Source organism: Cyclospora cayetanensis, unplaced genomic scaffold (genome assembly GCF_002999335.1).
Source record: "Cyclospora cayetanensis isolate NF1_C8 unplaced genomic scaffold, CcayRef3 CcayRef3_contig_132, whole genome shotgun sequence".
NCBI lineage: Eukaryota > Apicomplexa > Conoidasida > Eucoccidiorida > Eimeriidae > Cyclospora > Cyclospora cayetanensis.
The window spans coordinates 7,572-22,893 of record NW_020312073.1 but is presented as its reverse complement, the minus strand read 5'-3'; the positions used below and the strand labels follow the sequence as shown (position 1 = coordinate 22,893).

The window sequence follows — 15,322 nt, the reverse complement described above, 5'->3', positions numbered from 1 at the left end:
TGCTAGAGCTACCGCCTAGTAGAAATAACAATAGAAACAATGACATAAAAACCACCTCCATCTTTGTCTATCACGTCGTGCGATAGGCATGGGGCACATTTCGCACAGGTCTGCGTACTGTGCCTGACTCACTCGGCTCACCGCCAAGCACTAAGTGTGACACACCCAACGGCAGAGAGAGCTAGGGACATCGTATTTTAGAGGCCTTCGCTTAGGCACGTTACTTTTACTCTGTGCTGCACAGCAGGACGCTTGTACAATCCCCGGGCATTCCGGTTGCTGTGAAACGTAGGCAGGGGCAGCGTGCCGCAACTGCCACCACAGCTATCTCTGGCGGCATCATTGGTACTGAATTGAGTCTGCCGAGTCTTTCTGCAGCTCTCATTTGCCGCTGCTGGGTGGCTGCACCGCACCAAATACCACGGTCGCAGGTGCCGCAACACCAAGCCGGGCTTCTGCACCACCAGCACCATCAGCTCCGCGCAAGCGCTATGTGGCTTTTGCTTGCCTTTGTTTCAAGGACGAGGCGCGTTGGCTCGCACTGCTCGCAGAACGGTTATTTTTAGGGTCCCTGATGGTGGTTCAGATGACAACACCCACTGGAGCAGGACAAAGGGGGCTACGGAGGCCTCCCCCCCCACCAGAGTTGTTGCCGCACCACTTCCTGCCCCCAGATCAAACCCACCAAGCCGACACAGCAGCAAATGCTGCAGCAGTGCGCCCGTGTCCTCTGTCGCAGTTCTCCAGAGGGGCTGCAGGAAAAGCAGCAGCATCAGCTCTCGGGGCAGCTGCGGCTCCTGGGCACTCAGCTGCAGCGACAGCAAGCGCCCCTCCAGCCGTCGTTGGAGGCCCCGTAACTGCATGGAGGAAGCATTTTTTGTGCAGAGCCAGCAGTCGTAGCAGCAGCGACAGCCGTAGTAGCAGCAGCGAAAGCCGTAGTAGCAGCAGCGAAAGCCGTAGTAGGAGCAGCGACAGCAGTAGTAGCAGCAGCGACAGCTGCGGTAGTAACACCAGCCTTAGCCGCAGCAGTCGCGGCATTCGCAGCCTTAGTAGAGGCACTAGAAGCGGCGGCCGCGACCTTATGACAAGGAGCGCCTTTGGTGCCTTTCGTTGTGTTTATCGAGTTCAATTTTGGGCATTTGCGGCTGGGGTGTTCCTGGGCTGGCTGTTGCTGCTGCTTGAGCAGCAACAACAACAGCAGGAGCATACGGAGGGGAGGAGCAATCCCTGGCTCATTCGGCAGGCTGTTGCCCGCGGCTTCTGGATTCTCCTGTTTGCCGGCGTCCTGGTTCACAAGCAGCCAAATGCGAGCAGCGGCAGCAGCGGCAGATCGGAGCAAGCGGACTTATGTTACCAGTGCATCACACTGTCCGTATTAGGCTGCTGCCTTGTCTTTTTTGTGCTGCTACTAGTACGGTGCCGCATGCCTTGCGCAGCAGCGGCAGAATCCCTTTTCATTCTGCTCCTGCTGCTGCATCATGGGAGCGAATACTTGTTTGTCGCTGCCTTTCACCCCGTAGATCTCGCCTACGATTCATTCCTTATAAACAACAGTCCCGTGTATGCGGCAGTGCTACTGCTCTCCCTCATCGAGCAGCAACTCAAGCCCTCGATCGCTGCGGCAGTCCTCCGCAGCAGCAATGCGCTGCTCTTGCTGAACCTGGTGCTGGGCCAGCAGATACACTTGCCACAGCTGCTTTGGCAGCTGCACACGTTCTGCTGCCACGCGCTTCTGCGGCGTCCCTTGCTGCATGGCGATGCCGACTTGCTGCTGGAGCAACCGTTGCAACAGCTGCAGCGGCAGGAGAAACAGCTTCCTGAAGCAGCGGCGGCAGCTTCAGCAGCAGCGCTTGCCCTGGATCCGTCCTCCTGGGTGTATTGGCAGCTTTGGATCGTGTTCGTGCTGATGCTGGTGGCCGCTATGGGGTTTGCTGCGGCGCTGCTCGGCCTTGCTGTGCGGGGTCTGGGCTTCCTTACCCTGAAGGAAAACTTTACGCATCAAATACGGAGAAGGAAAAACAAGGGCCACACCCTCTGTACCCGCGGCATCTACAGCATGTGTCGCCACCCAGCGTACGCTGGGTGGTTCTGGTGGGCAGTCGGTAAGCAAGCAGAAGCACCACTAGAAGACTGAGGCAGATGCGCAGCTTGCCCGAACCATGAGACAGCCCTATTTCGTAGACAGCGCTCTCTAGAGGTGTCACTGGCTGCGCCAGTCCGGACTCATAGTGTTCACTGCAAATATGTGGCAGCAACACTAACCTCACATGTGCCATAGTAACTACGGACAATTACTAAAGCGGGAAAAGGATGATTCCAGAGTTTTGTACATAGATTTTTCTCCCCAAAACTTTTGTTTCTGAACAGCTTATCCAGTCGGACTAGATGCGTAGCACCTGAGTAAATTATAAAGAGGCAGAGGCCAGCCTCTATAAGCGGTTTAACCATGGATCTCCACGCGTGCCCTCATGCGTTGCAGGGTCTCAGATGCTCCTGCTCAACTGCGTATGCTGTTGCCTCTTCTTTGCCGTATCATTTCTGTTCTTTCATGAGCGAATTTTATTTGAAGAACGTCAACTCCTGAGAATGTTCGGGCGCGAGTACGAGGTGTACAGGCAGCGCGTACGGACCATCGGGTCTGTCAGCCCACGTGCTGAGACAAACGCTTCCCCATGGTCACTCAAAATTGCGATAGAACTAGCCAGGTCTAAGCGGCGGGACTTAGTGCTGTGCCTCTCCGCCCTCTATTTCCGTAGAAAGACTTCCATGCATTGTCCCTTTGCCCGCCCTAAATGTTCTTCTCTTTGCCTCTGCTACCTCATCTCCAGAAATATCAATTTCTAGTCTCCTTGAATAAGGCCCCCGTATGGTTTGCTCAAGGGTGTTCGACTGTATGTGTGACCTCAATTGACTCTTTTTTAAATGGATTTTTGTTGGCCGGCTGTGTGGTGCAGCATCCCAGGACTTCAGGCGGCTTTGGGTGCGACCGAGAAGGCGCAGCGGCGACCATCTACTCCGTAGCAAGTCAAATTTTTATCTACATCTCCTCTACCCAATTAATGTCGGTCTCAGAGGTGAATCCATAACTTCTGCAGGGTCACTTCCTGAGCTTATATTGGTCCCTAAGTCTGAATATTCTGCTGTTCTCTTCCCCTTCAACCAGCGGGATCGAGAAACCTAAAACACGGAGTGCAAGGAGGCAAGTCCTGCCTATGTGCGGGGTATTCTGAGGCTCCACACCTCGCTGAAAGGGCCAAGAAGGAAGCAAGGTAGACATGAGAGGCTTGAAGGATAGACAATGACCCAACAGAGAACGGGCTAGGCTTTCGCGCAGCGAAAAGTTTTTCTACAGTAGGAGCTTCTGTAGACGACACCTGTGGAATTGGAATAGGGCTAGTGTCCTCAGTTCCTTTTTGACGATTACCTTGGGGGAGTTCGTCGGATGGACAGCTCATGAGTCAGCTGTTGCATATTGAGCTTTGCCTAGCATGTAATTGAGCTTATTCAGACACTGCCTGTGCACTACACATATGAATATGCCCGAAGGTACAAGTTTTTGGCGTCACTTTAGGAAAACAGCAATAGGGATGCGTCCGTCAGGGAGGCCGCCATAGCGAAAAAGGGACACGGAAAATAACTGTTTTGGAGCTAAACAGCTCAACAATAGGATAGCATGTAAAGCCTTCCCCCGCCTGCAAACTTGGTTCGAGGATCTGGTCGCCGACCAGTGTACTGTAGCAACAGTGACAACAATCAATAACTGAAATCAATCTCAGGAAACTGTCGGGACAACACCGCCTCTATGAGCATTTTGGGCACGGTGGATGGAGGTGAATTCTATTCTTCATGGGGGTTCTTTTCAATTTGCTTCACCCAGATGTTCTAGGCATACATTCAATTTCCACTTTTGTACTGCTCCACGTTTAGAATATCTGCCATTTGATATGGATGTGTTCTGTATCGTTGTTTTCCCTGCGACTACAAGTTGTTGCACTATGCGCATCTGTGCTGAAGCACAAAGAAGCCCAGGAAGCCTCGTGGACCCTCACCTGGTAGAGCGTAACACGAATGATGTTCCGTTTATTGGATTTGACCACTTCCGTTCTCAGAAAAAGAGGAAGCTGGCACCTCAGAGAAACGCACGAATCTATGCCAAATAATGCAAGTGGCTGCTGCAGGAGATACATATAAACGTTCAGAGGGTGCTCGAGTTTGTGCGGAGTGTGATGTTCTGTTCCTTCATTAATTGGCTCAAGTGCCAGGTGCACTCGCCGAAATACGAAATAGAGGTTCGGTTGTATGGATGCGAACGACTTCCTTCTTTAAAAAGTAGATATATACCAACATCTTAGGATGGGCTACAAATTAAAAGCGCATGCTATTTAGCGTGTGATCAAATTTCTGTGTTTTGCTACATCAGTAATAACACCCAAAGTGTCTGTACATCTATAGTGGAAACTACAAGAGCAAGCTATTCCTCTCGGTTCATATGCTGGAACCGCAATGTCATAAAACTTCTGAACTAATGGAGAATAATTCGCGTGTCAGAACCCTCGCGTTTAAGCAATGGTACTGTCGGCGAAAGCGTCAACTTGAGGATCTCATTCCTCAGCGTTCTTCTGGGTCTATGCAGTACACCGTAAAATGGAAGAAGGTAAGGCCTGGAATAGCGTGATACAAAGGATTTATAAATAATCATTTAGAGGATCGCATAGGAAAATTTAAAGACTGGAACTGGTTTACTGCCCTTTTGGGTGAAATATACACTAAATGCCGATGTGCGCAAGTTTTTGCGGTCCTTTGCTCGGAAGTTGAAGCGTTACAACAAAATTACAGGGTACCGTGAATGCCGTAACCCTACTACAATTCGCTCAAATTATGTACGTCTTATTTGCACCTCCTTTAGTACTTATTGTGCCGATGATATGTACAACAATATATGCTACTCAGAGGATGTAAAAGAAGTGATGCAGCAGGACAGGAGGAACACCCTTGGCTTGTGCCCCTCACTCGAGACCTAGTATGTGCGGAGGGGGCAGAGATCCCAGTGTTTACCACTAGCCATCACAAATTGGGCTGTGGCGTGTTACCTCGTTCGAATATGACAAGAAAACCAAAGGGGAATCAGCACGAGAAGTTGGTGAAAAAAGCTCATGGGCAACAGAGTGAGGTGCGAAAGAGCTTCCGACTGGCGACCTTAGAAGTAAGATTTTGCATAAAACTAAAACTTTGTACTTCTTGACACAGTCCAAAACACAGCGACGGTCCCTGAAGTCAGCACTTTGTAGTTCTTCATGCTCAAATTCACCTTCCGAGTCTGATTCAGAATAACACGCACACACAAATAGACACTTCAAATGCTGCCTTTACCGCAGAGCATAAATCTCTTATCTGCAGGTTTTCCTGCGGTGTCTTTTATGTAAAGGAGCATGAAATTTGGCAGATCACAACTGTAATCGAAACGTGAGTCACCCGAGTGGCATTCCAGAATTTTGGCTCTTCCATTCATGTTTCACATTGCTACCACTTTGAAGAATTGTATAGATATGTTATTCGCTGTGTTGCCGGTGTAGCAAGACTTGTTTACGAGACAGCACAAAATGGACAAGTTATGCGACAAGCGTTCTTCTACTTAATCTACATAGCTTGAGCTGCAGAAAAGTAACATTTCGCTCAGGCACAACTGCCGTTTTCACTAATTGCATCAGAATAATTACAAGTAGAGGCCCAGATTACAAAAAGGCGCTCATCTCGATGCTGTTTCACTAGGCCTACCTACCCCAGGCTGCATGCACGAAGCACTATGAACCAGTCGAACTTCAGAACCTTCCCGAACCTCCCCTTATCGGTGCTCGCATGGTGTGTATGTGTAATGTCGTGTGCAACTAAAGGTAAACGCAAGCGATGCTAGGGGATAAAGCAACTTGCGCCCCAAATATAGGTCCTTACCGAGGCCCGGAAACCTGTGAGCCCGAAGCACGGATGGGATGTACCACTCTGTCAAGAATAGTTACAATTGTTTCTTCCTTTTGGGTAGTGTTTGGACGCAGAGATTATCGCAGTAAGCGTTCTGGGGAAAACGTTGCACTAGGCAATAGGCAATTTGCATTGAAGTGAGGTTTTCTAGCTGTGGGTGGACAACTCTTTCGTGAGCTTCAAGAATTGGACAATGCTCCTATTCAGATTTTAAAATGAGAACGACAGGGCATCACTAGCCGGAGCGACATCACAAGAAGTTCACAAACAATTGAAGGAGATCTGAGAAAAGGCTTTATGAGTGTAGTGCCGGCGCCGATGATAAGGCACCAGACAGACCCTGCTGCAGCTTTGCGATGGACCAATAGAAACGCAATATGCCCGCTTCATGCATCAAAAGCTCAAATCGCAGGAAGCCCGTGTGGTTAAGATATCCGATAATGATCACAGCAATATACTTTTAAATGCGTCAGTGCCATTGTTTTTTGTAGTCCTAGTTGATGCTTTGTCCTGGCGCATGTACGGCACCAGTGGAACCGTGGGTACAATATGACAACCGGGAACCGCATAATGCGCCACTGAAACTAAGAGGAAAATCCTATATTAAGCTAAATTTTGGCTTTTAAAGAATGAATTAATGAGATTCGCGCTAGACTCAATCCGTCACAGGGCGTCTTGGTATGAAGCTACTGCTCGAGGAAGAGTACTCCGTTGCCCAATATCAAAAAGGTAAGAACATCCCTGTTTTTTTCCTCAGAACGACTCATCACCTGATGAATATCCTATCTTTGGAAGAAGATAAAGGAGCATACCACTGCTGATGACCTTCTTTAGAATTTTAGAGTTGGCGTAGGAGTCATGGGTCAGCGAATCACCAAGGTGCATGACACCCACACAGCTGGTTGTTCAACCTGAAAATTCTTCCTTTTTGCAGTTCATTTTCCGGACACGGTAATTTTGATTCGCCTCAAGTTATTACGAAAGACCTTCCTGCCCTTTTAATTGAATGACTAACGCAATCGGGACAAAAACATTGAATATGCCTATTGGGTAAATCTCCATTTTCATCCTCTGCCTAAACTGTTGACCTTGATTTTAATCCTAATCCTGCTCACAATTTTGTGCATTTTGGGGCTGCTTCTCTCTTATATTTCTCAGCCCTCGGGAAATACCCCCTTCTGCTATATTCGAACCCCGATAAGGACTATTCTCCTTGCTCTCAGTTGCATTGCATCAACTCCAGGTGTTTGACACTGCAGTATATTTGGATACACAGTGCACTTGGATTACCTTTTTTTCCAGTTTACCGGAGTTGGCCGCTGTTTGGTCGCTCTTGCACCTCCTTCATCTGTGCTTTGCTTTGTGTTTGCATGAAGAACGGAAAATGGCAAACTCTAATGGAGCGCACATTCTCGGCAGGGTAACTGCATGGCTGGGTCTCTTATGCGGAATATTTACCATAGTCGTCTGGGGTTTCCTGCTTTCTGACCTGAATCCCAAGATAAAAGTGGATAAAGATGATGCGGTTAAGGATATTAACAAGTACTATTGGCGGGAGACAATGTTTACCTTCGCTCCAAGTGTGTTTTTTGACATTTGGACCCCATTTGTAATGGGCCTGATATCCATTCTCTGCCACTTCAGCAACTTCGATCTTTCCTGGATGTGCAAGACTTACGCGCACTACTTTATATGGAACTTCGTATTGGCGCTTTTCGGTAACCTGGGCTACGCTGGTGGACTCGGCATCATCGCCAGTGCCTTCTCCCTCCTCACGGCTCTTCTCTCACTCATCTGCGCCTTTGTAGTCCGCAATGAGTCTCCACAACTGAACCTTCAAACACCCAAAATGCCGCAAATGAGATGAACGCTTTAATAAAACATGAAGCAATCAGCAGAATCAGAGTGGGCTTGCAAAGCCTGTGTTGCAGACTATGCCGTTTCTTTGACATCTGGCGACAGTGGACCCTGACTCATGGAGGCCAAGAAGGCAATGAGAAGAGAGCGGATTCTTGAGAGAGGGGAAGGACCTGTCTGTGAATGCAGTAGCCGCGGGAGTGCTTAATTTTGCGAGTTTATAGAGTTATTACCAGATTGCTTGGCTCAGTGACAAGTATTACCACCTGCATTCAGCAGGTGGGGTAATACATTAACGAGTGAGGCAAGGTAGGTATCAGCCAGCAACCCTGCAAGCTAGATACCTGATTCGGCTCTTGTAACATTACAGCTGTTTCACCCCCAAGGCTTCTTGATTTCTGCACAGTTGCTCTTGACCAGTAAAGTCTCGCTATTCTGCGCTTTTTACGCTTGAAACCGAAATACGGCGAGTCTGGCGCCAAAATCAAGTGGATGAGCTCAAAGAGAATGCTGTCCGAAACACACTTTCCTTGCAAAAAAATACTTTTGACCTGGACCACCAAATTACAGGATCTACTGGCCAAAGTTTGGACAGACAGTCGAAATTTTGACAGCGGTATACAACGGCAGAAGACCTTTTTGTTACCGTAAATACTAGTAGTGGCGATGACAACAGGCCAGTAATTGCCCTGGGCAGGCGTTGCCCTAAATTCGCGTGTTGTTGGTTTACAATATATCTTTACTTAATTGAGTGGATAGTTTGCCTGTATAATTGCTTCCACTTAAGCCCCTATCGTCGCTGAGTGGCGGAGATGCATCGACGAATTAGTAATCAGGGGAAATTCATTTACTCGCCAAGCGTCTAGCAGCTATCGCTACTCCGTTCATGTGATCCTAGAGAAAATACTGTAGAATACATGCACTGGATGAGATCAAAATGGGCAGTCGCGGCTGCTTGTCGCGGAATCTCGCACAGCGCACCAACAGGTCTGCCTTTTGATCTATTATTGGGAAGCGTTTTGAGATGGTGACTTCGCGTGTGGTATTTATCGTCAAACTGAGAAAGTTACCCGAGTAAACGGCAGATTTCCGAATAGTCAGCACACATCTCTAATTTCTTTTTTCACTCGCGAATATTCGACAAACGCTGCTAGCACTATACGTCTTGACGGATTCATGCGACACGAATTACAATGGAGTGAATGAGTGCCCTGGGGGAAAAAGCGTTACCGTTCTCTTCTACCGTGAGCATGATGCTATGCCATCACTTTTTCTGCTACTGAGCCTCTGCATTACTCTGGTCAGCATAAACCGGGCACGACGCTTTATCGCTTTTCCTCCTGTAGGCGGTTAAGGGGGCGGGAGTGTTGACAGAGTAGATGTGAAAACCGATAGTAACAACGGAACAATCAAACAGGGAGCTATAGAAATAGGTACTTGAATCTGGAGTCATGCGGCCAGTAGTTTATAAAGGTTGCTTAGCCTTGGAAAACAAACTATGGCGTCATACGTTCCTTCATTCTTTCTGTCTCTAATTGTCTTTGCCAGCAAGGTTTAGTGCTCGCTCTGAATTCGGCTAAGCATCAAAAAAAGCAATTCCACTCGTAAGCGCTCCTACCAAATTTAGAAGATGGCTAAGGTACACTTTGGCACATCCCGCCGCACCAGTAAATTATTTCAACATGAATTGCTCTTCGAATTAACTAGCTGTGTTCTATACCTTGTGTATTGTAGAGTAGTCTTAGCATTCCTCAGTACGATAAGTATTAATGTTGGTTGTGTGTGCCCTAGATGCTACGTGCAGCTAGCTGTAAACGACCAGAGTGATTAGAGCGCGCAGCAACGAGCACTAGCCCTCACTCTCGCGTCGCATCCGAACTCAGAGGGGCGGCGGCAGGAAGGAACTTCTGATGGAACACTCAATAACTTTCTGGTGAATTTGTATTGAGTCTATAATTATCTGTCCTTGTGCGGAGACGTTACGTGAAGCCTTAGATTCACGAGGAGCTCCTCATGAAGGCACTGGCTAAAGACGGTGTACAGTGCTTCAAAGTGCTAGAAACATAGGCACTAAGTAGTCAAAAGGCGCCTAACACTTCAGTCACCATCGTTTGGTCCTATAGGGTAAATTAAGAGGGGTGCCTTAGCTACGTTACTTTCTAGGCCACTGGGTTTCCTTTAGCGAGGTCAGCACCAGTGAGGAAATTAGTGTTGGGATGAGTCCACCGGTCAGCAGACAAATAGCCAGGCGCTGTGTGTTTTGAGATGGCCTCCACGGAGCTTGCTTGTTAGTTAAGAAAGAGAAGAATAATATAATTTGAGAAATGGAATGGGGCTTTCTCCAGCAAGACAGACAGCTGAGGGGAGGACCGGCTAATGGCATGAGAAACCCTCAATAAGGACCTTCAATAAGTTCTATAAGAAACTGCTTGAAGTGTTCCTAGGAGGTAAAGCAATAAAACGACGCAAATTAGGCCCTATCACTACCCTGAGTAGACACCTGCCCTCTCCAGCTGCTGCATGGGGGCTGGCAGTAGCATGCCTGTGCTCCACGAACCCTTTCCACCTGTTTTCGTCGATTCCCGTGCATCTCGGCACAGCGACACACAAAATATACAAGTGGATATGTTGTTGCCTCAAACATAGAAACAGGGCTACACAGCTGCTACCATCGCATAGTCAGCCGACTTTTGCCTTCTCTCGTATACATCGGCCTTCCACCTCGGCACTGTGAGAAGCGCGTTTTCCCCCTTCCGCTTTACATATTTAAGACTTACTCACGCTTGCCCTGCCTGGCTACGGCAGCGTGCAGCATGATGCTGCTGCCAAAAAGGATTCAGAAAGAAACGCATAATCTGGCCAGCGAACCCCGTGAGTGATTGACACTTCTTCCTCTTATAACCTTCTCAAGTGTCTGGTACGACAAGATGTTGATGCTTTTTTTTGGCTGGGCGCTTGAGAAGGGAAGAGCTGGCGCTTGTTCACTCCTTGGGCAGTACGTTGATGTGCCAGTTCACTAGCCTGGAGAACCTTCACACGACCATGGGCTTCTGCTGTCTTAGAGTGCGCATTTCTGTAAAGTTTTACTATTTTGTGCAGCTTTGTCAGCATCAATACTGTATGGGTACGACTGTTGCAATTTTCTTGCCCCTGGGAATGCGTCCCGCGTCTGTACTGCACGATTTTAAGAGGGTGTTAACAGGGTATTTGTCATATTTGGAGCGTTATTTAGTACAGGCCGCTCATGATCTAGTCTATAGGAAATGGGGCAGCTCGGCGTTCAGTTTATGGCTTTCGTACGAAGATGCTCTGCCTCAGCTCCAGGGATAGAGGCGGTGCCTGACCCTTCAAACTATCGGTATTTCAAGATCATCATGACCGGCCCAGCAGGAACCCCGTATGAAGGTGAGCGCAGGTCTTGCTGCCTTGAGTAACATTCATGATTCCTGGAGCAGGCATCCTTGAGACCTGGGGCCATAAATGGGAGCCACAAAATAATGGATGACAGTAAAGTAACTTAATCGAATGCAGTGTAGTTATAGAAGCTTTCGGTTTTGTGCTCATCCTATGCATATGGCTTCTTCGAGATTTTAGCTACAGTTTCACCACGTAGATTGCATGGCTCATAGCAAAGTGTGTATTTGCCGCTACTGGTTTGAATGCTTGTCAGAATAGCCACAGATCGAATTATTGAGCCACATATGACTGGTTCCTTTACTTGCCTACATTCAATGTGTGCTATTGTGGCTTTTCAGCTGACTGCGAATGACACACATTGTGGCTTTAAGATTCACTAGTATCTCATTTGTAGCTGGTTGTAACGTCGGTCGCGTCATTATGCTTCAACATGAACATTTCTTGTGTTGATCACATGCAGGTGGCAAGTACCGCCTCGAATTGTTTCTGCCGGAACAATATCCAATGGAGCCACCGAAGGTTCGCTTCCTTACCAAAATCTATCATCCCAATATCGTGAGTCATTTCCTGCCGCAAAAGCCTTCCTTCTCTACGACGCTTTTTAGTTTTGCGTTCGTCAACTCACTCCACTTGTCAGCTAATATCCACCACAGGGAGCAATATATTTTGAGGGCCACCAGGATTAGCACTGTGGCTCACGCTCTCAACCACCTGCGTCGTGTTTGTTGATTGTCTTATGGTGTATAAGCAGTTTTTTTGACACAGGCGGATAATGATAAAGATTTTGTTGCTTTACTCTCTGAAAAGCAGTAAATTATTTGTGTTTTTTTGATTCAGGACGCGCTGGGCCGGATTTGTTTGGACATCCTGAAGGACAAATGGAGCCCAGCTTTGCAGATTCGAACTGTTCTTCTGTCTGTACAGGCGCTGCTTTCCGCTCCGGAGCCTGACGATCCCTTGGACACTCGTGTGGCGGACCACTTCAAAAACGACCGACACGCCGCGGAGGAACGCGGTGAGAATTGTCTAGTAGCTTCAAGGCGAATAGGGTTACAAATTTTGAAAGGCTTCATTCGTATAGGCCAAACGATGCGACATTTATGAATCAGCTTGTTTGGGTAGGGAAAGCAACAGTGGCGACATTCCGTTTCTTAGAAAATAGTATGAGTGCAGTGTACTAGTCAGTGAATAGCCTGTTCAAAATTTCTCGGGGTCTACATTAGTATTATTGAGATCACGATTCGAATTTATGCAGTTCAAATGGTCAAGCGTAGGGTAAGGTGCAGCAGCGTTCAATTATTTACACAACTCGCCGACATACTTAGGAGGTCACTCACAAGACAATCTAAGTTACCGCTGTTAACCAGTGTACAATCGAAATTGTATCGCAAGGCTGAGGAACCACAAGTTGTTCTTTGCGATTTTCTCCTCTCATCATAAAGCAATCCACTCGAAAAGGCCAACGCGCGGTGGGAGACGAGCTGAGGTGATGCATTTATTCTGGCTGTTTCTACTTACATTTTTTGTGGTACGATGCAGCTCGTCAGTGGAGAGAGATGTACGCAGGAGATCAATCGATCACTCTGGATTGAGACTTGGATTGTTGCACTGAGCACGGAGGGCAGCGGCAGACATGCATTAGGGAAAGCGACGACCCATTACAATCAGCAATGAGTAGGACATTTCTGCAGACTGCTGCCAAACGAAAAGGGAGGAGAGGGAGGAAACGAAATGCAAAGAGGCAGGAGGCAGCTACTGCGGGAAGTCTGACTGTGGGCGCACCTCGGTTGTAGGGAGAGCGCAGCGCACTTCCTTTATTGCAAACGAATGTTACTGAAAGTGCAAATGGAGCGCATGGACTCCTGCGTGCAGCTCCTGTCAGAATACTCTTGCAAAATGCTTTTGGCGCGCAAACAGGAGATAAAGATAGATATAACCAGGTCGCTGCTCATGCAATAGTATTATTGAGAGTAGGCGCATTCGTTTCTCCTGCAGCAGGTGTGAATGAGTTGGATTTCCTTGTACTTACTTTTGGGAGCCAAATTCATCATACCCGTCATGTGCAGGGTGTAGGGAATTTACGAAGTGCAGGACTCTGACTGATATAAAACCCCTTGCCAGCATGTGGAAGGGGACCCCTGAGGATACATATTGGTGGGTTGATGCGCGAAGTTTATGCGGCGGATAGGAGAGTTGAGGTTGATGCAGTAAAAATAAATGCTAGGCGTAGTCTGCTCATGAGAAATGCGGGCTTGCTGTAATCCCGTGATGTGTTTCGTCGGAATTTTACTAAATTCACCTAAAGGCAGACTACTTTATCACGTAAGGTGTTGTTATTGGTGCCTGAATTCTGGTGCGGAGCACGTTAACGCATACCCAAGTACTGACTACATTGTATTACACTTACAGCAGTGGTCTCGTGGAAACCGTCTCTTCTATAATTAGCATGAATTCAATATCAACATATTTTTATCTATTAGCCTTTCACTGAGGCATTTTGGCGCTAGCTGATATGAGTATGAAGCCATTGATACTCTTTCCTGAGAACTGGAAGCCGCCCCCTCCCCAGTCCCATTTTGGTCAGGGAAGCCTTGCTGATGTTGGCTGGCTTAAGCATAAGTTTCTTCAAAGTCAGACGGACAAACATGGATGATGGGGTTATATTGCTTGATAGATATATTTACTTCACATCAGGGCCTTCGCTATTCTCATTCTGCGTGATGCGGCGAGGCCCCTTTATCGCGTGGATATTTGCTTACTTCGGTGTTATAACCAGGTTGTACTAATCATCCAGCTTTTAAAGTGTCAGAATATCTTCATTCACCCTCAGCCTTGTTCAGACTTGATGGCACAACCGTACGCTACTCTCTCTGCTGCTCAGATGATGCCCTTCGGGCATCGTGCTTTGCATCCCTCTCGCTATTTTCCATTTGGAACAATGTGGCTGCGAAATGGGCAAGGAGGGCGCAGAGGATCCAATAGGTTGCCCATCATTAGCAGAATTTGCCTTTCTGAAGGTACAATGAACCTCTCTACATTCAGGCAACGAGGGTCGCTTGCAACAGAGACACTCACTTGAATACCCTTATTAAAATGCAGTAAATGGCGTAACCACCGAGGGCAGTCAGCAAACAAGGCTACGGCGGCTACGGAGAACTAAGTACACTAGGACGGCCTGGTAATGAACAACGGTTCAAGAAGGCGCTTTGTTCTACCACCGACGAGGTAGCAGTAGTCAAGAATATCGTGTCAACGTTTACCCCCAGTTTCACAGCTGTACATACAAAACAAGCAGAAAAATCTGGAAATGTCTGCGTGCGCATGTTCCTGAAGACACCAATTAGCTGCTAAAGTGGTGCGAAGGGAGTTCTGTTTGTCTACTGGTTTTTCACTTGCTTTGAATTCATTTCCTCTGGGTAAGCATCAGTTTGGCGCTTTGTTCCCTAACGAGGACGGCGCAAATAAGGCTGAATAGTGTGCAGAGAAGCGTCAAGGAACTGGCAATGATACCAACAACGCCAGAGTACCCGATTTGCCCAAAGAGCGCGTGGACAAAGTTCCAGACGAAGAAGTGGGCGTAGGTCTTGCACATCCATTCGAGGCCGAATTCGCCAAAGTGGCACAAAATGGAAATAATGCCCATCACAAAGGGCGTCCATATGTCTACAAAAACATCCGGCGCGAAGGAGAACATGGCGAGGCGCCAAGTGCCCCGGTTGTAGTCCTTGGTGAAGTTGTTCTCATACACCAGCACCCGCGGCGAGACCGCAGGCAACATAAAGAAAAAAACTAACAGAGAAAGAACGCCAGAGACAAAGCCCATCCAGCTCGTTACCCTAGCAAAAGTCTGCTTTGCATCCGCCATTTTACCTTGAGGGCGAACACGCGTAGAGACCTACAATCATAAAAGCATGCGCAAAACACGCGTGTAGGACAGCCAATTAAGGACATTACTTTCAAGATAGACTTGTATGATATCCAGCCCCCAACTCCTCTCGACATGGCAGTCACCCATTACGAATGTCTACCCCGGTTGCCAACTGCTTCTTCCTGCCCTTCTTAAGCATGCTTT

At 47.9% G+C, this 15,322-nt stretch overlaps 4 protein-coding genes across 4 annotated transcripts; 3 read left to right on the top strand and 1 right to left on the bottom strand.

The window, feature by feature from the left end:
• The first annotated feature begins 586 nt into the window (after positions 1-586).
• On the top strand, positions 587-3,021 carry LOC113147125. Its single transcript, XM_026336535.1, has 4 exons — positions 587-893; positions 1,056-2,102; positions 2,480-2,636; positions 2,955-3,021. Exons 1-4 carry the CDS (start codon positions 587-589, stop codon positions 3,019-3,021), a joined length of 1,578 nt encoding a protein of 525 aa, XP_026192320.1.
• Positions 3,022-7,360: 4,339 nt separating this feature from the next.
• Positions 7,361-7,843, top strand: LOC34620275. The gene has a single exon (XM_022733533.2). The coding sequence runs from the start codon at positions 7,361-7,363 to the stop codon at positions 7,841-7,843; it is 483 nt and encodes a 160-aa protein (XP_022587101.2).
• Positions 7,844-10,646: 2,803 nt separating this feature from the next.
• On the top strand, positions 10,647-12,842 carry LOC34620276 (ubiquitin-conjugating enzyme E2 36). The gene is made up of 5 exons (XM_026336543.1): positions 10,647-10,704; positions 11,152-11,238; positions 11,711-11,805; positions 12,088-12,265; positions 12,790-12,842. The coding sequence occupies exons 1-5, from the start codon at positions 10,647-10,649 to the stop codon at positions 12,840-12,842; spliced, it is 471 nt and encodes a 156-aa protein (XP_026192328.1).
• Positions 12,843-14,653: 1,811 nt separating this feature from the next.
• LOC34620277 lies at positions 14,654-15,115 on the bottom strand. The gene has a single exon (XM_022733535.1). The coding sequence runs from the start codon at positions 15,113-15,115 to the stop codon at positions 14,654-14,656; it is 462 nt and encodes a 153-aa protein (XP_022587103.1).
• Positions 15,116-15,322: the final 207 nt, after the last annotated feature.